Source organism: Podarcis muralis, chromosome 16 (assembly GCF_964188315.1).
Source record: "Podarcis muralis chromosome 16, rPodMur119.hap1.1, whole genome shotgun sequence".
In the NCBI taxonomy this organism is placed as follows: domain Eukaryota; kingdom Metazoa; phylum Chordata; class Lepidosauria; order Squamata; family Lacertidae; genus Podarcis; species Podarcis muralis.
In genome coordinates, this window is record NC_135670.1 from 22,338,892 (window position 1) to 22,363,000 (window position 24,109).

At 47.7% G+C, this 24,109-nt stretch overlaps 1 protein-coding gene and 1 long non-coding RNA gene across 3 annotated transcripts in view; one reads left to right on the forward strand and one right to left on the reverse strand.

The window, feature by feature from the left end:
* Positions 1-24,109, reverse strand: part of GCN1 (GCN1 activator of EIF2AK4) — a 75,932-nt gene that overhangs the window by 15,173 nt on the left and 36,650 nt on the right. For both annotated transcript variants that reach the window (XM_028709264.2, XM_028709263.2), the window contains exons 31-47: positions 21,866-21,936; positions 20,848-21,013; positions 20,520-20,714; positions 18,668-18,914; positions 16,950-17,071; positions 16,119-16,233; positions 15,005-15,184; positions 14,037-14,257; positions 12,511-12,579; positions 12,278-12,416; positions 10,543-10,739; positions 10,227-10,369; positions 8,888-9,005; positions 6,681-6,896; positions 3,110-3,274; positions 1,591-1,752; positions 567-659 (exon numbers count right to left, since the gene is read on the reverse strand). In XM_028709264.2, the coding sequence (XP_028565097.2) occupies positions 567-659; positions 1,591-1,752; positions 3,110-3,274; positions 6,681-6,896; positions 8,888-9,005; positions 10,227-10,369; positions 10,543-10,739; positions 12,278-12,416; positions 12,511-12,579; positions 14,037-14,257; positions 15,005-15,184; positions 16,119-16,233; positions 16,950-17,071; positions 18,668-18,914; positions 20,520-20,714; positions 20,848-21,013; positions 21,866-21,936 (2,619 nt within the window). The remainder of the gene's footprint in view (positions 1-566; positions 660-1,590; positions 1,753-3,109; positions 3,275-6,680; positions 6,897-8,887; positions 9,006-10,226; positions 10,370-10,542; positions 10,740-12,277; positions 12,417-12,510; positions 12,580-14,036; positions 14,258-15,004; positions 15,185-16,118; positions 16,234-16,949; positions 17,072-18,667; positions 18,915-20,519; positions 20,715-20,847; positions 21,014-21,865; positions 21,937-24,109) is intronic.
* LOC144325827 (uncharacterized) lies at positions 22,167-22,849 on the forward strand. The gene is made up of 2 exons (XR_013391016.1): positions 22,167-22,203; positions 22,285-22,849. It is a non-coding gene; the product is annotated as an uncharacterized LOC144325827 (long non-coding RNA).

Here is a 24,109-nt window from a genome sequence, read left to right on the forward strand (position 1 = left end):
CTGTCGCCCATCCAGGCAGTGTCAGAGTTCAAGGGCACAGTCCAGCCAGGCAAAAACACTCAAGGAGGGTGTAAATTTAGGGCTGGTGAGGGGTGTGGACGGAGGAGAGTTCCAAGAGCCAGTCAGACATTCCTCACTCCTGATGGAAATATGTGTTTTCGAAAACCTTGAGATTTCCATGTAAGTGCTTGAAAAGTTTTAAGATATTTTAAGGTATCATAGAGTTGGAAGGGACCCTGAGGTTTATCTAGTGCAGGTTTCCTCAAACTCGGAGACTACAGTTCCCATCATCCCTGACCACTGGACCTGCTAGCTAGGGATCATGGGAGTTGTAGGCCAAAAACATCTGGAGGGCCGAGGTTGAGGAAGCCTGATCTAGTGCAACCTCCTGCAATGAAGAATAGGCAGCTGTTCCATTCGGGGATCAAACTTGCAACGCTGGGATTATCAGCACCACGCTCTATCCAACTGAGTTTGCAACTGCTTATCAAGGAAATGAGCTGAGAGGGACTCACCTTCAAAGGTTACATAAAGAGTGGGGCAGGGGGGAGTGATCACACACATACCTTTGGCACCAAGTAAGGCAGCACCACTCGGCTCTTCACGGCCATCACCTGCTTAAGGCCATCCAGAGCAAACTCCGATGTCTCTTCACATTCCTATGAGGAAGAAAAGGAAAGAAGCCATTGTATGTACAGCCATTACAGCCTCTGCAAGTATTACTGTAAACATTACTTGTCCAGGAAGCTAAAGATAAAGGGACCCCTGACCATTAGGTCCAGTCATGACCAACTCTGGGGTTGCGGTGCTCATCTCGCTTTATTGGCGGAGGGAGCCAGTGTACAGCTTCCAGGTCATGTGGCCAGCATGACTAAGCCGCTTCTGGCGAACCGGAGCACCGCACCGAAACGCCGTTTACCTTCCTGCCGGAGCAGTACCTATTTATCTACTTGCACTTGACTTGCTTTCGAACTGCTAGGTTGGCAGGAGCAGGGACTGAGGAACGGGAGCTCACCCCGTCATGGGGATTTGAACCGCTGACCTTCTGATCGGCAAGTCCTAGGCTCTGTGGTTTAACCCACAGCACCACCCATGTCCCTTTGTCCAGGAAGCTAAAAGCACTTTAAACATGAAATCGGATTTCATCAGCTCCATTGATGGTCTGGCCACTGCAGGGGAAGGCCTGCCCCATCCTCTCCACCTGCCAGATCCATCTCCTACAGCAAAGACCTAAGATGTCAAGAACGGTGTTGCTGGAGCAGATGGAGACCCATTTAAGCCAATGGTGGGAGAATCTGTACTTCTGCTAACTCCCAGTTCCCCAGCCCTGATCCAAGCCCAGCGATTCATCTTCCAGCACCCAAATGCCCCTGGAAGTCCCCAAAGCCATGATCCTGGTCCTCAGCATCTGATATTCAGAGATTTGCGGTCTCTATACACAGAGGTTCCCGCTTAGCTTTCATCAATCAGTCCACCTTCCAAGTTATTTTTGGAGTGTTCTCTGCAGCACCTCAAAATAAGGAGAGCTACAGCTGCATATCTTTCCTAATTCAACAGGACACAGAGAGAAAGAACTTCTGATGCGCTCACCAGCTGCTTCAACAAGAAGGGCAGGATGTCTTCCAGAGCCTGGTACCCGACGGTAGAGTGCAGCTGTTCGAAGGTCTTTGCGGCTGCTTCCCGGACCTCCTCCAAAGGGTCGCACAGAGCTTTCCTCACTGTTGGGACCAGAGACTCTGAGAAGCACAGCACCTGGAAAGGGGGCAGATGAAGACCGCTGCTGGGTGGATTTCCATGGCGAGTACAAGGGGAAAGGCGCAGTCAAGTTATCATTTCTTAGGACAGAAAGTATTGATCTGATGTATAGAGATCTTTCCTATTCTGATTAGTTCAGGAGGGTTCTGGGTTTCTTTCCACGTGGGAAAAGGTGCAATCGACTCCTAGGAAACCTATGCAAAGTTGTGTTTTTGTATGCAAAGTTGTGTGAAGTTCTATTGTACATAACAGAAAGAGGTAAAAAGGTAAAGGACCCCTGGATGGTTAAGTTCAGTCAAAGACAACTATGGGGTTGTGGCGCTCATCTCGCTTTCAGGCCAAGGGAGCCGGCGTTTGTCCACAGACAGCTTTCCAGGTCATGTGGCCAGCATGACTAAACCGAATCTGGCGCAACAGAACACTGTGACGGAAACCAGAGCGCACGGAAATGCCATTATCCTTCCCATCGCGGCGGTACCTATTTATCTACTTGCACTGGTGTGCTTTCAAACTGCTGGGTTGGCAGAAGATGGGACAGTGCAACAGGAACTCACCCTGTTGCGGGGATTCGAACTGCCAACCTTCTGATCGGCAAGCCCAAGAGGCTCAGTGGTTTAGACCATAGCGCCACACATGCACACAGTTGCCTTGAAACCAAAGCACCTGGTGTTTTCAGGGTTCCTTAGCTTTGAAACCTACAGAACAGCTTCTTCTCAGTGTTCTTCCCGCACCTTCTCCAGAAGGACCCTAGGAACCCATCCTCAGTGGTTGGTTTGCCTCCTTTCGCTCTGATCGGCTCCAATCAGCACAAAGGGAGAGAAGATTTCTCTGGGGCTACAAAGCTCTCCTTTCATGCCGACTGACGCTGGAGACAGGGACCCTGCTGCAGAAATAGTCGAGGGTCTTTGACCCACCCCCACAACCCCAGAGTACTACACTATTGGAATTGATACATTTCCTGACTCCTTCAGTAATTATTATCTGCCAAAATGGGGAGAAAAGGAGAAAAGGCTCTATGAGAGAATGGATAACTAAAGTTTTGAACATGGTAAACTTAGAAATATGGTTAATAAACAGAGAATGTCCTTGTGGAAAAAACAGAATCTTTTCATAATTTACTAGAGCAGTTGTTGCTTGGAACTCTGAATTTGATTAAATATGTTAAATCCGCTTCGTGTCTGATTTTGGTTTCGGATATTTAGTATCTTCTGGCATTCCTTAAGTTAACTGCATCCTTCTTCTTTTTTATTTTGGTTTCTATGTAAAGCATAATAATAATGATGACTAAATTAAATAACTAAAGCAGCCCAGACCACCAGGTTCCAAGTTACTGCTGCTGTGAATAAGAACTTACAGCATCCCTGCTGGTGGACTTCATGATCTCACTCAGGCCAATGCAGACTCCTTGCCTCTTGTCGCTCTTCTCCGACCTCAGACCTTCCTCCAAAATAGGGATGATTTCTGGAAGAATCTTCTCCCCCAGCTTCCGGACAAGGTCCCCCAACGTGCGTGCTGCGATCTGCCGAGAGATAGTTTTAGGTGTGTCAAAACAGAGCCACTCACAAGGTTTGAAAAGAAGCAAAAACAACTGCACTTGGAAGGGCTGGCTGTCCCCGCTCTGATTCACTGTGAATGTCCCATTATGCTTTCCCAAATATTATTATTATTATTATTATTACATTTCTATCCCACCCTTCCTCCCGAAGGAGCCCAGGGCAGTAAACACATGTGATAAAACAATTATTCTTACAAGAGAGAGATGAAAGAAGGGGTGGGGGGAATTAACAATTAAAGCATCTGCTAAACGATTCCAATACAGATGCAGGCTTTGAAAAATCTCTACCTAAACAGTTGTGTTGGGGAAGGAAGGTCTTCAGTGAGTGCCGGAAAGGCAACAAAAGAGACCCCTGTATAATATTCAACAAGAAGGGCTTCCAAAGGCGGTGTCACCACAACAAAGGCAAGACTCCTATGTTGCATGAAACAGACCACCTGATAGGTTGGTACCTGCTATCGACTGAGTAGCAACAGATCGCTGCCTCATGAAGCTCACATTCCAAGTTTTAAGGACGAAGAGAAAGGTGAAGGGAAAGGTACAGAGGGAAAGAGGGAGCAACCCCTCCGAGAGAGAGAGAGAGGGAATTTGAATTTGATTATTTCGGTCACAGACCAGTTGCAGCCCACATACAATATCAAGGAAGTCATAAAACACGACAGGGATACATTTGAATTTGCAATTAGGTATAAGAGGGACAATACAGATATAGCAACAGTTAAAAAATATACAGTGGTACCTCGCAAGACGAACGCCTCGCAAGACGGAAAACCCGCTAGACGAAAGGGTTTTCCGTCGCGGAGGCGCTTCGCAAAACGAATTTCCCTATGGGCTTGCTTCGCAAGACGACAGCCCATAGGGAAATCTCCGGGACCTCCTCCGAAGGTCCTCGGACCTCCTCCGAAGGCTGGCGGCGGGGCGGGGACAGCTCCTCCTGCCGCCGCCGGGCTTCGGAACGATGCCCCGATGCCAGGGGCGGGCGGGAACGCCTCCCCCCGCCCCCCGCCATTGGGACCATGCCCCGATGCTGGGCGGCGGGGACGGGGCGGGGCATGGTCACCGCCGCCGGCGTTTAAAAGCACTCTGGGGAAAGCAGCGAAGCGCGCTGCTTTCCCCGAGCATCGGGAAGTCCGGCGGGGGTCCTTGGGATTCCCTCCCAGCCCCCGCCTTTAAAAGCACTCTGGGGAAAGCAGCGAAGCGCGCTGCTTTCCCCGAGCATCGGGAAGTCCGGCGGGGGTCCTTGGGATTCCCTCCGAGCCCCCGCCTTTAAAAGCACTCTGGGGAAAGCAGCGAAGCGCGCTGCTTTCCCCGAGCATCGGTAAGTCCGGCGGGGGTCCTTGGGATTCCCTCCAGCCCCCGCCTTTAAAAGCACTCTGGGGAAAGCAGCGAAGCGCGCTGCTTTCCCCGAGCATCGGTAAGTCCGGCGGGGGTCCTTGGGATTCCCTCCAGCCCCCGCCTTTAAAAGCACTCCGGGGAAAGCAGCAAAGCGCGCTGCTTTCCCCGAGCATCGGGAAGTCCGGCGGGGGTCCTTGGGATTCCCTCCCAGCCCCCGCCTTTAAAAGCACTCTGGGGAAAGCAGCGAAGCGCGCTGCTTTCCCCGAGCATCGGTAAGTCCGGCGGGGGTCCTTGGGATTCCCTCCAGCCCCCGCCTTTAAAAGCACTCCGGGGAAAGCAGCAAAGCGCGGCACGCTTTGTTGCTTTCCCCGGAGTGCTTTTAAACGCGGGCGGCTGGGAGGGAATCCCTTGGACCCTCGCCGGACTTCAAAAGAGCTGCGGGAAGTCCGGGGGGGGGTCCAAGGGATTCCCTCCCAGCCCCCGCCTTTAAAAGCACTCCGGGGAAAGCAGCAAAGCGCGGCGCGCTTTGTTGCTTTCCCCGGAGTGCTTTTAAACGCGGGCGGCTGGGAGAGAATCCCTTGGACCCTCGCCGGACTTCTAAAGAGCTGCGGGAAGTCCGGGGGGTCCAAGGGATTCCCTCCCAGCCCCCGCCTTTAAAAGCACTCCGGGGAAAGCAGCAAAGCGCGGCACGCTTTGTTGCTTTCCCCGGAGTGCTTTTAAACGCGGGCGGCTGGGAGGGAATCCCTTGGACCCTCGCCAGACTTCAAAAGAGCTGCGGGAAGTCCGGGGGGGGGGTCCAAGGGATTCCCTCCCAGCCCCCGCCTTTAAAAGCACTCCGGGGAAAGCAGCAAAGCGCGGCGCGCTTTGTTGCTTTCCCCGGAGTGCTTTTAAACGCGGGCGGCTGGGAGAGAATCCCTTGGACCCTCGCCGGACTTCAAAAGAGCTGCGGGAAGTCCGGCGGGGGTCCAAGGGATTCCCTCACTGCCGCCCACCTTTAGAAGCGCTCGGGGAAAGCAGCGCGCTTCGCTGCTTTCCCCAGAGTCCTTTTAAACGCAGGCGGCAGTGAGGGAATCCCTTGGACCCCCGCCGGACTTCCCGCAGCTCTTTTGAAGTCCTGTGGGGGGGAGAAGGGCTTTTCTTCCTACCGCCAGCCTTCAGAACAGCCTTCTGAAGGCTGGCGGTGGGAAGAAAAGCCCTTGTCCCCCCCACCCAGCCTTCAGAAGAGGTCGGGGGACAGACTGTCCCCAGACCTGGTCTGAAGGCGGTTTCCCTAGGAACGCATTAATTGATTTTCAATGCATTCCTATGGGAAACCGTGCATCGCAAGACGAAAAACTCGCAAGAAGAATAAACTTGCGGAACGAATTAATTTCGTCTTGCGAGGCACCACTGTATAAATTAAAACTTAGTCATTAACATATAACCTAAAATTATCATTTAAAACCTTAATCATTAATATAGCACAGCTTGTTCCCTATGTTTTATGGCAATCGCACAGAATCTGGCTACCTTTAACGTGATCTCAGGATCCTTGTCCTCTACCAGGGATTTTAGACATTTAAGTTCGGATTCAATTGGAAATTTTGAGAGAGAGAAGATATCCGTTTTACACGTGCGTAAAGCCTATGCATTATGAGGGGCTGAGGTCTCCCTTTATCCCACATGCCTAACCTGATCCCAGAAATCCAACAGACTCTGTGTCCCACTGGAATACATAGCAGAGCATCTACAAATTCAACCTATCTAGCACTGATCCCCACAGTTCCAATTTTGTGCAAATGAACACTACATTGCAGCGTAGGAGCCAACTACTAGGGGCCGGGCCCCCACAAACTTGATAGACATTCCTATTCAAATGGTGTATATGTGTGTGTGCGCGCACTGCATCATGTGGTCGATTATGGGGGGCAGGGCTTACCTGGTCCCCCACAATATTTTATTCAAGCTGGCACCCCTGCGTTGCAGAACCATAAAGCGAAACTCTGTTAACACCTGAAAAGTGGCAGAGTCAAGTTGGTTGGCCCAAAGACTTAACTGTTCTCTTGTCCGCACAGGTGCTGGCCAAGAATCCCAGGAGGAGGCCGAAGAGCGTTGGCAGAATCTCGCGGAGCGTGCGAGGCGTGTTGGAGACGACAATTTTCCAAACATGCAAGGATGCCTGTCGGACGGCCAGCTGCGTATCCGAGCGGCCCATGTACAGCCCCGCCAGCACCCGGTTCCTCCTCTCCACTCCAAGCGCGTTAATGATTGCCTGGAAAAATAAAAATAATGTGTTATTTTTTTTAAAAAAAAGAGGTGCGGCCAAGAAAACAAGTTCCAGTTTGCATCCAGCGTTAGACACACTGAGAGTAGGCCCACTGAAACTGTATGCGTTCTTTGTATGCACACAGTTTAACAATGAAACTCACTGCTGCAGGAAGCAGTGATGGCTACTTATTTGGATGGCTTAAAAAGAGGATTGGACAAACTCTTGGAGGGCAAGGCTATCAATGGCCGCTATGCCCTTCCTCTAGTTGGAGGCTGTAATACTTCTGAATCCCAGTTGCTGGAGACCACAGGAGGGGAGAGGGCTCTTGTGCTCAGGTCCTGTTTGCAGATTTCCCCAGAAAAGGCTTATGGCTGCCCTCTGTGAGAACAGGATGCCGCCTTGCTTGGGCCACTGCCCTGATCTAGCAGTCTGTTCTTATGACTGCAAACTGCTTCAACCATTCTTAATATTGTATTTTTTAAAAAATTGTTGTAACCAGCACCCTGGGACCTCATGGTGGAGGGCAGGTAAGAAATCAAACCAGCAACAGCAACATTGACCAAAATGGTCAAAGGCCTGGAAACGATGCCTTATGAGGAACAGCTAAGGGAGCTGGGCATGTTTAGCCTGGAGAAGAGGAGGGTAAGGGGTGATATGATAGCCATGTTCAAATATATAAAAGGATGTCACATAGAGGAGGGAGAAAGGTTGTTTTCTGCCGCTCCAGAGAAGCGGACACGGAGCAATGGATCCAAACTACAAGAAAGAAGATTTCACCTAAACATTAGGAAGAACTTCCTGACAGTAAGAGCTGTTCGACAGTGGAATTTGCTGCCAAGGAGTGTGGTGGAGTCTCCTTCTTTGGAGGTCTTTAAGCAGAGGCTTGACAACCATATGTCAGGAGTGCTCTGATGGTGTTTCCTGCTTGGCAGGGGTTTGGACTCGATGGCCCTTGTGGTCTCTTCCAACTCTATGATTCTATGATTCTATAAGATGCATGGATTTCTATGGGTCTTCTCCTCTGAGGAGAATTTATCTGGATAAAGCCTACTGTGTTTCACACTAGCAAGAAACATACTACAGGGCCAAACTAGGGAAGGCATTCATTGGGAGATCTCGAATCATATCATTCATCTCTTCACATCCCCTACCCCCAAAGAAGGGAAAGCAATAATTTTTGGGTGGAGAGATCTACCAGTGAAGCAAAAGGCACTGTTTTTTTAATATAAGGTTGGTGGCGGCTATTAAAAAAAAAAAAGAGGGAAAAGGAAAAAAGAGGGTAGTCATATATCAAGTGTTTGAAATTCCCCAGGTGCCATGTGTGTTTTGCTACTGGTGCAGGTCCAATTGCAAGTACAGTAGTACCTTGGTTTATGAACTTAATCCGTTCCAGAAGTCTGTTCTTAAACCAAAGCGTTCTTAAACCAAGGCATGCTTTCCCATAGCCAGCGGGGGACTCAAATTACAAATGGAACACACACAAAAGGAAGTGGAACATGTTCTGCTTCCAAGGCAAAGTTCACAAACCGAAACACCTACTTCCAAGTTTGCAGCGTTCTTAATCCAAGTTGTTCATAAACTAAGCTGTTATTAAACCAAGGTACCACTGCACGTTGAGATTTCTGGGTGTCAGGGTTGGCAACCACAGTTTAAAAATCTCTGCCATAGTCCATGGTTAATACCATTTCCACTGTGTGTGCTTCTCCTCCTTGCATACTGGGACAAGTGAACTGTTGTAAGAGCAAGCTACAGTCAGGCAATGTGGCCGAGACAATAGAATCATAGAAATGTAGAATTGTAACGCTAGAAAGGGGTCGCCTAGCCCAACCCCCTGGCGAACAGACCTTCTGTTGTGGCAAGCGTAACCTAAGTTTAAGGTGCCATTTGGCTTATACACCTGAGTTTCTAACACTGCAAATATCCACCGTCTTGCTTAGTCTGGGCTCCAGCTGTTTGCTCTCAAAGCAGCCAGGAGAGGAAAGGATAGCACTCGCCTTGTTGGACTGGGCTGTTCCAAAGTTGTCGTCCTCAGAAGCCGTCTCCGTTGTCATCTTCCCTGTGACTCCCGAAATATAGAAGAGGAGGTCTCCGAGTAGCTGAACTGAGCTGTACCTGTTTGAAAAATAAATTTTTAAAAAGGGCAGGTAAGGCAAGATTAAGGGACGTGGATGGCGCTGTGGGTTAAACCACAGAGCCTAGGGCTTGCCGATCAGAAGGTCAGCGGTTTGAATCCCCGCGATGGAGTGAGCTCCCGTTGCTCAGTCCCTGCTCCTGCCAACCTAGCAGTTCCAAAGCACATCAAAGTGCAAGTAGATAAATAGGTACCGCTCCGGCGGGAAGGTAAATGGCGTTTCCGTGGGCTGCTCTGGTTCGCCAGAAGTGGCTTAGTCATGCTGGCCACATGACCCAGATGCTGTACGCCGGCTCCCTTGGCCAATAAAGCGAGATGAGCGCCACAACCCCAGAGGCGGTGACGACTGGACCTAATGGCCAGGGGTCCCTTTACCTTTACCTAAGGCAAGACTGCCGTATAGCACAAATGAGAAAGCATTTTTCAGCAGAGGGCAGCATTCCCTTTTGCACAAGCTCTGGGAGTCACATGACCCTGGGCAGGGTCAGAAACAAAAGTGGGTGGAGCCATGAGGGTGAATTCTATCTTTGTACAGTAGGGTAGCTGTACACACCCCAGCCGAGCAAGAACAAATAAGTAAACAGCAAAGCAGGTTCAGAGTGTTGGTGTGGCCTCTGGAGAGCCCAGAGGGTCCTGAGGGAAGACTGGAGGGTCGCATTGGTCCCCTGCGCATGTGGTTCTCTGTCCCCATTCAAAATAATAATAAATTTTATTTATACCCCGCCCTCCCCAGCCAAGGCTGGGCTCAGGGCAGCTAACAACCAGTAATAAAAACAAGTTGAATGAATACAACTTAAAAAACAAGATTAAAATACAGCAATAAAACATTAAAATGCAGCCTCATCACAGGAGGAGAAAGGAAAAAAGAAAGAGGGGGAGGGAATCAAATTGACTCCAAGCCAAAGGCCAGGCGGAACAACTCTGTCTTACAGGCCCTGCGGAAAGAAATCAGATCCTGCAGGGCCCTGGTCTCATGAGACAAGAGCGTTCCACCAGGCCGGAGCCAGTGTTGAAAAGGCCCTGGCTCTGGCTGAAGCTAATCTGACTTCCTTAGGGCCCGGGACCTCTAGGGTGTTGCTATTTATGGACCTTAAGGTCCTCCGTGGGGCATATCAGGAGAGGCGGTCCCGTAGGTACGAGGTTCCTAGACCATGAGATTCCCCGCAAGTGACAAGCCACATGAATGGGATGTCGGCTCTAACCTGATTCTCCAGAGGTCATCGAAGAGGCCTTGCTCCAGCTGAGGCAAGAGGAGCGCAATGGCTGTCTCTGCGTACATGCTTATGATCCTCTGCCCGGCGCGCAAAGCCGTGTCCCGCACGAACTCGTTCTCGTCTGCCAGCGCCTAAGTAGGAGGGTACAAATTACCAAAAAGGGTTGGTTTTGTGGGCGCAGCACAGTGGCTAAGAGTCGGGTCTCCAGCCGTCAGAGACTTGGAGGCAATAGCCCTCCTCCACTGAATGCAAGCCTCCATCCCTTCTGAATGGAAGGATCAAAAACCTGCCCCGAAAACCCTACCTTAAGGATGCAAGGTATGATGGGCCCAACATAAGGTGTGAACTTCTCCCCAAAGGTGATGGGCAGGTAGTTGAACATCATGATGTAACCATCCCGGACATGGGGGGCGATGTCCACTTTGCTTGCTGTAGCCACAATTTCTGGCATAAGTTTCTCCAGCTTCTCCACTCCTAAGCCAGCCATGACTTCAGCCAGACCTGGAAAAGATGGTGTGTTTTGGTGTAACTCTCTTGCTCAGGATCGCACAGGTGTGTATACCCGCAAAAGGTATGATCCCATTGAAATGCAGAATGTGCCACTGGGTTCAGAACAGCCTTCTGAGAATCTCTTACTTTCCTGGGTTTAATAAGACAAAGCAAATAGCTAGCCCTTATGTTTGTGAAGATGTGATCAAACAATGTGTGGGCAGCCTCTGGTAAAATCCCAGAGCCTGGAAGGGATTTCAGTGACTGGAGGACTTCAGTGATGTATACAGCTCCCTGCCCCACCCATGCCCAGGAATAGCAGAATCTGAAATGCCTTGGTGAGGTAAATCCTGTCTCTTGTGGGTGAGGAGCCACAGCAAAATGGCAGAGCGCATATTGGCACAGAATCTACATTGACAAATAAGTCTCTCTCGGCATATAAAGCAGCTTCCCAGATTTCCGACGTTCACAACAACTTTGTGAGCTAGGCCATTTAGAAACCTGATCTTGAGTGCCAAAGAAGGATAGAACTTTTTTTATGTATGCAACAACAGCAGCAAGAATACTGATTGCAAAGTATTGGAAGACACAAGATTTACCCACACTGGAAGAGTGGCAGATGAAGGTGATAGACTATATGGAATTGGCAGAAATGACTGGCAGAATCCGAGACCAGGGAGAAGAGTTGGTGGAAGAAGATTGGAAGAAATTTAAAGACTACTTGCAGAAATACTGTAAAATTAATGAATGTTAAAATGATGTTGGATTGAAAATAAGTGGTATTGGTAACAAGATTAACAAGAATATGTAAATACGGATTGATAATGGATGGAAATATATAGTTATAATAGGCTAAGATATAGAGTAAAGATAAATGAAAGAGTTTAAGGATTTGCTGAAATGTTTTTGTAAATGGGAATACAAAAAGGGGAGGTGTGAGGAGGTTAAGGAAATAAGTAAATGAGCCTAAAGATATTGAAAAATGGATTTATTTTTTAAATTTTTTCTTTCTAGCTATTTGTTTTTTGCATTTTGTATCTTTTTTCTTATTTTTTTCTATGTGTGTTTTTTAGCTTGTTAATTTTTGTTTTAATTTTTTCTATTCTGTAAACCTATGTTTTTTGTAAAACCTTAATAAATATTTCTTTTAAAAAAAATAAAAATAGAAACCTGATCTTGCAAAATGGTGCAACGGGGCGGAGAGTAACTTGAAAGCTGGTGTGGTTGTACCGGCGAGAGTGTCGGACTAGGACCTGGGAGGGACCAGTGTTCAAAATCCCCACTTGGCGGCTGTGAAGCTCACTGGGTGACCTTGGGGGCCGGACACTGCCTCTTAGCACAACCCACCTTTGAATCCTTTTCTCTCGGGTCCTGGTCGAAGACTCTTATCTAACCACACCACCACAATGGCTCTCTCCCATAATAAGTAAATAACTTTGCCTGAGGCTGCCCAACATGCTGGTGAGCTGAGCAGGCAACCGGCCCCCAACTCGCTTGCAGCCAAATCCATTGTTTTTATCAAACGCCAGGAAACAGCCTGCTGTCCTTACCTTGGGCGGCTCCAGACCGATCCACCGAACTCTGCTCGTACGTCAGGGTCTCCATCAGCCACGGCAGGAGGTCCTCGAAGCAAGACTCGCCCATCCCCTTCACCATGGCTCCCAGCGCCTTCGCGGATACCGTGCGCACCTGAGAGTCCAAAGGAAAGGATTGTGGGAAACTGGGAGGAAAAGGTGAGGGGGGAAGGGCCACCTAACGAAGGAACTGCACAGGGACGGCGTACCTCAGGCACCGGGTCCAGCAGAGAGGCCTTCAGACCTGGGGTCACACTGGGCAGATAAGGAGCCAGATCCTGAAATGGAGATGGGGACAGGTTAAGTGGGATGAACATCACAAACTGGGATTTTGGGATCAGTGCACGTGGAACTTGGAAGGGTGCAGATGGCAAACAGTGCAGATGACACGTGCGCCCTGATTTTCACTTAGCATCCAGTCCCCCTCCAAACACAGCTGGGAGGGCAGCAAACAGTAAAGTCATGGCCTGCAGAGGCTCTGTCCTCAGGGAACCATTTCTACATATGTGGATGGGCTGCAGTTCCTGTAGGGATGGGGAACAACAGATCCAGGGGCCACATGTGGCCCTCCAGGCCTTTCTATCTGGCCCACAGAACCCTACCCAGGATGCACCTCTCACCAGTCATGATCCACCACCTGCGTATTTTATCTAAATCTATAGCTATCTGCAATGCTTTTTTTTATTTTAAAAAATATGTTTAGGGGTACTCTCATTTTCCTACTCGTGAGGCCAAACTCTGTGAAGCCAAACAGATTCATAAAATGCTTAGGGGTATGCATATCCCCAGAAAAATGCACTGGCTATCTGTGTATGTATGTATGTATGTATGTATGTATGTATGTACAGTGGTACCTCGCAAGACGAAAGGTTTTTTGGTTTTTTGAGTTGCTTCGCAAGACGATTTTCCCTATGGGCTTGCTTCGCAAGACGGAAACGTCTTGCAAGTTTGTTTCCTTTTTCTTAACACCGTTAATACAGTTGTGACTTGACTTCAAGGAGCAACTCATAGAACGCGGTGTGGTAGCCTTTTTTGAGGTTTTTAAAGACTTTGGTGATTTTTGAAGCTTTTCCAAAACTTTTCCGACACCGTGCTTCGCAAGCCGAAAAAATCGCAAGCCAAAAAAACTCGCGGAACGAATTAATTTCGTCTTGCGAGGCGCCACTGTATGTATGTATGTATGTATCTATCTATCTATCATTGCTTTTTCATATAAATAATTTAAACGACAATAGGCAACAACAACAAGCTGCCTGTCATTTCTTAAAAAGAGGCCTAACTGCGTCTTAAGGTTGGAACCACAACTCGGAACAAGTTTATGATGCCTATGAACAATTCAAGTCCAATAAGTCTCCGGGTGCTTCTGTGGGTCTGGGGAGGTTGCCTTGATTGATCGTTGCATCTCACATAGGAGATGAATGGATGTCAGGAGTTACAGAACTCATCTTGCCTCTGGCTGTCAGTTTCATACCCTGAATCTATTGCATGTTTTTGCCTGGCTGAGATGTCTCTTTGACCTGCAACAATGGCTTGTTTGTCCAGATGGGAGGACAGAGAGAGGCGTGTGTGTAGAAACTAGCCTGCTGTATGAAGGTAACATTTACATTCATTGCTCCACCCCCTTTTGAGTCTAGCCCCGCCTACCAATGGCATGTGTCCCCCGCAAGAGATAATACAGCCCTTGAGCTGAAAAAAAGGCTCCCACCCCTGGCTCTGAAGCCTCTCTCCAGCTCACCTTCTGATCCGTCAAAGAGTACATGTTGCCGATGATCTGGGCAGCCATTTTCCTCGTGTCTGTGGAGCGATCCTGGAAAGCCCTCTGGACGATGGGCATGATGAGAGCCAGTGAAGGGGCGTCAATGAAATGGACAAATTTGGTGTCCAGCAGGGTCTGCAGGCACTTCTGCGTCTTTCTGGATGGGTCTGTCAAGGCATCCAACAGGACAGGCGCGATCGCTGTATGGAGGGGAAGAAAAGGAGGAGGACAGGGTCAGGATCAGAGCAAAGAGCCAGCTGATAGTTTGGCAACAACAGTCCGTATGTTGGTAACCCATATGCAAAATGCTGCTGGCAACAACCTGTGATGCTTCTGTTGAAAGTGATGCACTAGCTGACTGTTTTTGACCTGGCTAGATTCAAGCTTTCATTAGATGTCTATAAAGTCCTGTTCCATTCTGGACAGAGGCCAGCAGCTGGTATTCAGAGGTATACTGCTTCAGTACATGGAGGTTCTATCCAGACTCCATAATTAGTAGCCATTGATACATCCAACCTCCATGCTTGGGTCTACCTGCTCCCTCCACCAGCAAACTCAGTAGAGTCCATGCCATTATGTACTACGCAACGAGGTCGCTGGGATACAAGAGGGAGATTTCAGCAGGCCTGGAGGAACCCCACGATTTTCAGAACTATGGAGGGGGAAATGGGAGCAGGGAATCCCAAAGGAGCAACAGCCCAATGAGGACTGTGTATGCTTAGGGACCATGGAACGCCAAACATCTGGAGCAGAAAATAGGAAATAGGCTGGGGAATGGAGTATCCTGGAATAGGGTAGGGTAGGGTAGAGTTAGGTGGCTGGCTCCCTGAATCTCATGTTTTATTGTGCTTTATTTTTAATTTGCAATGTGGTCCCATTTGTTCCACCTTGCACACCTCAAGAGGAAGATGCTAGTCCGCACAGAAACACAAACTACAAGCTCTTACCCAAGATCTCGGGGTTCCTGATAACCGACCCAATTTGCCGGAGCGCCTGCTGCCCAGCCTTCTGGACCTTCACGTGGGAGTCTGTGAGCACCTCGGTGAGTTTTGGCACAATGTTTGGCAAGCAGGAGGAGAGTTGTTTGGGGGCGCAGTAAGCCATGGCACCCAGCAGCTCCACTGACCCTGGTGGGGAAGAGCAGGAAGGCAGGGAATGATGGAAAGATAGAGATAGAGAGATAGAGAGATAGAGAGATAGAGAGATAGAGAGATAGAGAGATAGAGAGATAGATAGATAGATAGATAGATAGATAGATAGATAGATAGATAGATAGATAGATGATAGATAGATAGATGATAGATAGATGATAGATAGATGATAGATAGATGATAGATAGATAGATAGATAGATAGATAGATAGATAGATAGATAGATGATAGATAGATAGATGATAGATAGATATAGATAGATGATAGATAGATGATAGATAGATAGATAGATAGATGATAGATAGATAGATGATAGAGGTAGAGTTAATAGTCAGTCCACAGGGCAGCCTTACTAGGAAGTCATATCCACCAAGCTCGGTGGGACCTCCCTCCCCAAAATTAAGTGTACAGAGGATTACAGCCACAGTCATGCATGCAGCTTCAAAAGTTTTGGAGAGCTAAGATAAACAGTGACCGACAGAGACTAAATTTCATTCTCAATGGACCCTGCCACCCAACCTTCCCTTTTTTTGTGGGAAATTCCCTTATTCCAGCGCTGTTTCCCGCTGCTATCCTGGATTGTTAGATATCCCATAGACTGTCCCCGGGACAGGTGAGGCTGCTGATCCCTTTTTTTCGGGTCTGCTGATTCCTTATTTTCAAATCTGAAAGTTGACAGCTAAGCTGCTACCACTACTTAAACAATAAACTTCGAGAGCCTAAGGTTTCCCAAAAGCTGTAAAGATCCTACCTAGTTAAGATGGCTCTTTGCAGAGAATAATACCTGAGCAAAATAAGGCAACGCTGGTATAATCTTCCCGCAAGAACGAAGGAGCTACAGCCATTCCAAAAGCTGTCAGTCAGCCTCCCTTCCCTTAAATAAAAAACTAACCCAGTCCAAAGTTCTTACCAGCTTTGGTTCTCCAAGACTCCTCCTCAAGCGCAGCCAGCAACGAAGGCAGCACCAGCTTCACCCCGTGGGCACTCAGGTTACTCATCACAGCCTTGGCGCAATCGTCCGCGGCCTCAAAGGAAGGAAACGGAGAAGTCACAACTGGCCTCAAGCCACTTCAAGATCCAGCAGCCAAACATTATGGAGGATCAGTCTCACACCAGCAATGAACCATGTATGCAGGGGTGGGGGCACCAGAAAACTAAATCTAAGGTGAGGTAGCCACTGCGGTGCCTTCCAGGTGAATGTTGAACTACAACTCCCATCATTCCTGGCCATGCTGGCTGGGGCTGATGGAATCTGGAGTCCATTAACATCCGGAGTTCTCAGCACTGGCTGCCCCTGGGCTAAGGGAATCACCATACAATTATTTGTAATCCATTTTTACGCTCATCAGCAGTAGCAGACTGGAGCGAGTTTCTCTGTCTCCAGCCAGGACCCGCATAATGTTTTTTAAGGTGTTATGCTTGTGATATACAGTTGCGCTCTTATCTGATTTTCACCTAGTTTTAAGGAATTCCTTCTTGGGTGTTTACTGCGTAAGTATGCTAATTAAGAGATTCTTATGTCCAGCAGCATCTGGTTGGACAGTGTGTGAACAAGATGCTGGAAGAGAGGACCCTGATCCTGCAGCCAGGTGCTTCTTATGTTCTTATGCAGTAAGGTGGCTACTGCCACCGTGGGGAACAGGGTGCTGGACCTGGGCAGGGGGTGGGTGGGTGGGTGGCTTTGGCCTAATGCTTCTTCCGTCCTTAACCTACTGTCTTGGGAACACCAGGGGCTTCTTACCTCTCGGACGTACTGATTCCCGTCTCCGAAGCAAAGCAGCAGGTGGGGCAAGACGTGGACCACGTAAGGCTCAAAGAGCTTCCCAAGCATGCTGCAGAGCATCTCAAAGGCAAACAAGGCCCCTAAATGGGAGGCAAACAAGGCTTTTATCAGGGCAAGTGGCAGACTGGCAAGCCTTCAGCTGCAGTTAGGACTCTTTTTAAGAAATGACAGACCAGCTGCTATTGTTGTTGCTGCCTATTGTCATATAAATTATGTATATGAAAAAGCAATGATAGAGAGGTAGGTAGGTAGATAGATAGATAGATAGATAGATGATAGACAGACAGACAGACAGACAGATACATACATGCATATATACATACACACACAGATAGCCAGTGTGTTTTTCTGGGGGGGGATGCAGGGGTACACATACCCCTAAACAATTTGTGAATCTAAGTTTGGCCTCATGAATAGGAAAATGAGAGTACCCCTAAACATATTTTTTTAAAGAAAAAAAGCACTGCAGATAGCTATAGATTTAGATAAAATACGCAGGGGGTGGATCATGACTGGTGAGAGGTGCATCCTGGGTAGGGTTCCGAGGGCCAGATAGAAAGGCCTGGAGGGCCACATGTGGACCCTGGATCTGTTGCTCCCCATCCCTACAGGAACTGCAGCAGATCCACATATGTAGAAATGGTTCCCTGAGGACAGAGCCTCTACAGGCCATGACTTTGCTGTTTGCGAAACATTAAAATTTGCAAGTCCCTAATAAACTACAAGAATTTGCTGAAAATAATAAACTACAAGAATTTGCTGAAATGGCGCAATTGACAAATAGCCTGAGAGGCAATTCAAAACAAAAATTTATGGAAAAATGGGATAGATATAAGATATATGTTCAAAAATATAGTAAAGGTACGCTATCTATGCTAGCATTCGATCGACATTGGAGAAAAATTGAGTTGAGAAACAAGATCAAGGGTACATAGTGATATAGGAATGTATTAGATAAAATGTAAAGAAACATACAATAATAAGAGTACATTCACTTGTAAAAAAAGGAATATACAATGAGATTTGACAGGAAGTCCGTAGTGCTGCTACAAATACTATTTTGGAATAGTTTTGTGTCTTTGTTTTTCCTTTTTTTCCTTTTTTAGGTACAGTGGTGCCCCGCAAGACGAATGCCACGCAAGACGAAAAACTCGCTAGACGAAAGGGTTTTCCGTTTTTTGAGTCGTTCCGCAAGACGAATTTCCCTATGGGCTTGCTTCGCAAGACGAAACGTCTTGCGAGTTCTTGCGAGTTTGTTTCCTTTTTCTTAAAGCCGCTAAGCCGTTAATAGTCGCTAAGCCGCTTATAGCCGCTAATAGCCGTGCTTCGCAAGACGAAGAAACCGCAAAACGAAGAGACTCGCGGAACGGATTAATTTCGGCTTGCGAGGCACCACTGTATATAAATTTTGTATATAAACTTTGTATACATGTTGGAAATTACATTATAATAAGCCCTGTAATGTAATATGACAATGTATGCATTTGTAACATACATACATAAAAAAATAAAAAGAAAAAAAATTGCATGTCCCTTAGCGCAAGAGCCTGCCATCTAGCAAGCAGAGAACATTGGGTGAGGTTCCAAGCAAGCAAAACACCCACCCACATCAAGGGCAGAAGTCCTAAAGAAGTTAAGATGGGGAGAACAGGGGGAGAATCTGCCAATCAATTCACCTTCTCGCCGCCGGAAGTTCTTCTTGTCCTGGATGGCATCTGTCAGCGTGGCCATCATTTCCTGTTGTTTGAGGGAGAGGATGCCCAAGCCTTTCACCAGGCCAGCCAGCCCATAAGCGGCTCCTTTCCGCTCGGCGTACTTATCGGACTCCAGCAGCAGCTGCAGCAGCTTCTGGATCATCCCTCCTGCATCCTCCTTGATGGCAGGCACCAGGGGGGGCAAGCAGCTGGCCACGGACTCCTGGACCTACAGGGATCACCGTGACAAGAATGCAATTCAGGCAAAAGTTACCCTGGGCTGACTCGGGGGCCAGTCATAGAAAGTGAATTTGGTAAAGGTAAAGGACAACGGGGTGAGCTCCCATTGCTCGGTCAATGCTCCTGCCAACCTAGCAGTTCAAAAGCATGTCAAGTGCAAGTAGATAAATAGGTACCGCTTCAGTGGGAAGGTAAACGGCATTTCCATGTGCTGCTCTAGTTTGCCAGAAGTGGCTCAGTCATGCTGGCCATATGACCCAGAAGCTGCTGGTCGGCTCCCTTGGCCAATAAAGCGAGAGGAGCGCCGCAACCCCTGAGTCGGCCACGACTGGACCTAATGGTCAGGGGTCCCTTTACCTTTACCTTTTTAAAGACCACTGGACGGTTAAGTCCAGGCAAAGGTGACTATGGGGTTGCAGTGCTCATCTCGCTTTCAGGCAGAGGGAGCCAGCAATTGTCCACCGACAGCTTTCTGAGTCATGTAGCCAGTATGGCTAAACCGCTTCTGGTGCAACAAAACACCGCAACAGAAAGAAGAGCGCACAGAAACGCCATTTACCTTCCCACCACAGCGGTACCTATTTATCTACTTGCACTGGTTTGCTTTCGAACCACCGACCTTCAGATGGGCAAGCCCAAGAGGCTCAGTGGTTTAGACCACAGCACCACCCGCATCCCAGTGAATTTGGTATGATTAGGCAGGTGGATGATTTGCTCCCTAATGGAATATAATGCACTTTTTATTACTGTCCCCCATTGTTTAAAACACACTTTTATAACTGACCCTAATTAAGGCAGGTTTAAAAAAAAAAAGATTTGATGACCAGTCCATTTTAGAAAGGAAGGGCCGTGAGATAAACCAGGTAAAAGGGACACTGCATCCTGGGTCTCCTGGAGCAAAGTCAGGTCAGGAGCAACCTCCTCAAAATGTGCCTCTTTATTATTATTTCCTTTTTAGAAAAAGTATCACGGGCAGCCAAATTCTGAAAGCAAAGCTCAAAGACCTCACCATTATCAGGACCCTCTGTCTTATGTGAATTCATTTTCAATCTATTGTAGCTCTCCCACACAGAGATAGAGACCACATTCGCACAACACCCTAAACCGTTGTCTAGTGCGAGTAGAGTCATATGAGTCACAGCAAGCCTCTCAAGCAGCCAGGGAAAGGAGACAGCAAGCTTTCGCTTTGGCTTAACCGCAGTTTGTCATTTCACCCGAACTGACAAACTGTGGTTAATATTAACTGCAGTCTGAAACAAGGCAACGCGAAACCAGTTAACGTCAACCTCAATTTGGACAAAATAACACTGCAATGAAGCAAGAAGGGAAGCAATAATCTTCGAATTTCACAGTATACTTAAGCACCATTCTATTGCTGCGTGTTTAATTGATTTGTTTCTCATGGTATGCCGCTGCCCCCTGGTGGACTGCCTGGGGACTACTGCATTAACCAAACTACCAAAAGAGTCAAAACGAACCGAAAATGCAAAACTGGTTCAGAGATCTCTTCTCAGCGTTTTGAACCCGCCCTCCAAAAATCTCCTACCCTGCTCCCGTCTCCGCAAAAGTGTCAAGGAAAAGAGAAAGAGCTTACCTGTTGGGACGGAGTGGAAAGGGCTGCTATCAGTTTGGCAACGATCGGCTTGACTTTCGGATCGCTTTTGTCCAAATGTTTGGCCAGGGAGCCCATCAGAATGACGACACTCTGCCGGACGGCATCATAGCTGGCATCGTTTGGTGCGTCCTTCAGGAACTCCTCAAACACAGGCAGCAGGGAGTTGACACTGTCCTGAAAAGCCGTAGGACACACACACAATAGCATTAACCGTGATTTCAAAGACCTGGACGCAATGGTGAGCTAGATGAACCAAAAGACCAAGTCAATATAAGGCCGTTTCCTTCCGATGTATCTTAATGCCTACCTTGCCATGGGTATTGAGCGCTGAGAGGGCTGCGTCAAGCATGCACTTCCGGACTTCAGGGTTGCGATCGTTAAGGGCATCCGGTACAAAGAACTGGAAGAGAGGCTTCACCTGCGAACTGTCCAGGTGCTCAGAGAGCTTGTTCAGGGCCAACGCAATGCCACACCTGTAAAGGTAACATGGTAGCTATGGTTCCGAAGGGCCATGGTTCAGTGGCAGAGCAGCATCTGCTCTGCCTGAGGAAGGTCCCAGGTCTTTCTAGGTAGGGCTGGGAATGTCTCCTGCCTGAAACCTGGAGAGGCACGACCAGTTAAGTCAGTACTTAAGTCAGATTCTTGCGTTCCTATGTTTTTAAACCAGGGTTTAGGGCTGGGCAATATATCTATATTTCATCCAAAACCAGTTTGAAGTCCCTATTGTGATATTGGTTTCATAATTTTTCACCTGGCAATATGATGTTGTGTGTGTGTGTGTGTGTGTATAGCGCTAGTACTACTGTGCTAAGAGGAAGGCACGCTTGACAAATCCACACTGTGATCAGCTCCCGCCCGGAAACCAATGTCCCCACTGTGGAAGGACGTGTGGATCCAAAATTGGCCTCCACAGTCACTTACGGACTCATTATTAAAACCGTGTTTATGGAAGACAATCTTACTCGGCTACGAGTGATCGCAAAAAGAAGAAACTAGTACTATGCAAAAATCACAATGTAGGAAAAACTGTGAAGCCTACCAGTGCTTCTACATAGCCTCATCTTTATTTCAGACACCGTGCTGTATCAGTATATTGCAATGTTTAGCTGGTGATATATCACAATGTTGAAAACCAGGTATCGCCCAGCCCTACTAGCTACCAGGTCAGGGATGCTGGGAATGGTAGTCAAAAAACAGCCAGAGACACAAGTTTGGGAAACCCCAATTTAAACTATTACGTTTACACCTCGCCTTATAACGTCAGAGGCCTGAAGCACCTCAGCTGGATAGAGAAGAGTCAGAATTTTAATTTAAGTAAGGACTACCTGGCTTCCCACTGGTCGGGTGGAGATTCAGATATCACACGTCCCAGAGCATCCAAAACCGGTGGAGGCCTCTGTTCAAGAGAAACAGGCATTCCGTCAGAAAACCCAGCAAAGGAGCTTATAAAAGCTGAACACACAGTCAAAATCCAGGTGCAAAACAAATAAGGGGGAGGGAGGGGGCAGGGACAGAGGCACACCATGCTAGACATAAGTTTCTCTGCAAGACCAAGGCGTGGGGAACCTGTGGCCCTGTAGATGTGGCTGGAATCTGACTCAAGAGCTACCAGCACAGAAAATGCACAGAGAAACGCAAGAAAACTTGGATTCAATTATCTAAGGTGAGAAAACACTCATCTGATGTCCGTTTTTCACAAACAATCTGACTGGAAATAATAACTCTTGTAAATTCTTATTTCTAGACGTATGTCGAAAAAGAAACATAAAAGAATTAAATGATATAGACTTCCAACAGATTTATAGTCCTCAAAAAACCGAGGTATGGAACCAAATATCATAATATGTGTTAATACACTTTAGAATGTATATACTTTATTATATTTATGATCTATGGTATTGAAGAACCTTGATCTATTTTGACATATTATTTGATATTACCAGCTGAAGAAGGCGTTTACTCCAAAACAGGGCCCTGTCCTGGTCACCACTACTGAGTCGTACATCTGATTCACACTCCGGATACTCCTTTTTGGCCCTATTTGATTCTTTATTCTTTATTCTGATTTTATATAATATGGACTCTTTTTGACTGCCATTGAGACTTGTATAAAACAATTGTTGTGTACTGGTATTTTATGTACCTTTGTACTATATCACTGCATATTTGAAACTACATTATTTCTGCACTTAAATGTTGTATCGAAATTTACTATTACCTTAAAACTATCGTACTTACACGTTGTGCTTAAATTTACTATTAGCTTCAAACTGTTATTCTTAGCAGAATATACACGTTTTTCTTTTCAACTCTCGAGTAGGAATTATTCCTTATATTGAAACTTGTGGCCAGAGCTCTTGGTATATCCTTTTCATGGTGTCAAGGGCAGCACACCTCATGAGTACTGGGTGATGGGAATCACAAGTGGAGAGAGCGCTGTTGTGATTGGATCCTGCTTGCAGGCTTCCCATTGGGGCATCTGGTTGGCCACTGGGAGAACAAGATGCTAGACTGGGTGGGCATTTGGCATTTGATCCAGCAGCCAGGCTCTTGCTGTGTTCTGTTGTGCTTTATTCCACAATGCTTTAACCAGTATTGCTCTCCCCACACCTGGTGCTTGAACTACTATATTGCTTTATGGTCATCATTTGTCAGGTAACCGTGTCAGGAGAGCTGTCCCACTGGGGCATCTGATTGGACAGTGGATGCTTGACTAGGTGGACCTTTGGCCTGACCCAGCAGGCTCTTCTTATCCTCATTATCACAGAACAAGGACACTGAAGGGCCTGAAAGACCTTCTTTGGCTCCCAGTACGTTTCCGAGCACAATTCAAAGCGTTGGTGCTGACCTTTAAAGCCCTAAATGGCCTCAACCCAGTATACCTGAAGGAGCGTCTCCACCCCCATTGTTCTGCCCAGACACTGAGGTCCAGCTTCAAGGGCCTTCTGGCGGTTCCCCCCCTGCGAGAAGTGAGGTTACAGGGAACCAGGCGGAGGGCCTTCTCGGTGGTGGTGCCTGCCCTGTGGAACACCCTCCCACCAGATGTCAAGGAAATAAACAACTATCTGACTTTTAGAAGACATCTGAAGGAAGCCCTGTTTAGGGAAGTTTTTAATGTCTGATGTTTTATCGTGTTTTTAATATTCTGTTGGGAGCTGCCCAGAGTGGCTGGGGAAACACAGCCAGATGGGCAGGGTATGTATGTATATATGTATGTATGTATAAATAAATAAAACTACTACTACTACAGGGACGCGGGTGGCGCTGTGGGTTAAACCACAGAGTCTAGAGCTTGCCGATCAGAAGGTTGGCGGTTCGAATCCCCGTGACGGGGTGAGCTCCTGTTGCTCGGTCCCTGCTCCTGCCAACCTAGCAGTTTGAAAGCGCGTCAAAGTGCAAGTAGATAAATAGGTACTGCTCCGGCGGAAAGGGAAACGGCATTTCTGTGTGCTGCTCTGGTTCGCCAGAAGCGGCTTAGTCCTGCTGGCCACATGACCCGGAAGCTGTATGCCGGCTCCCTCGGCCAGTAAAGCGAGATGAGCGCCGCAACCCCAGAGTGAGTCACAACT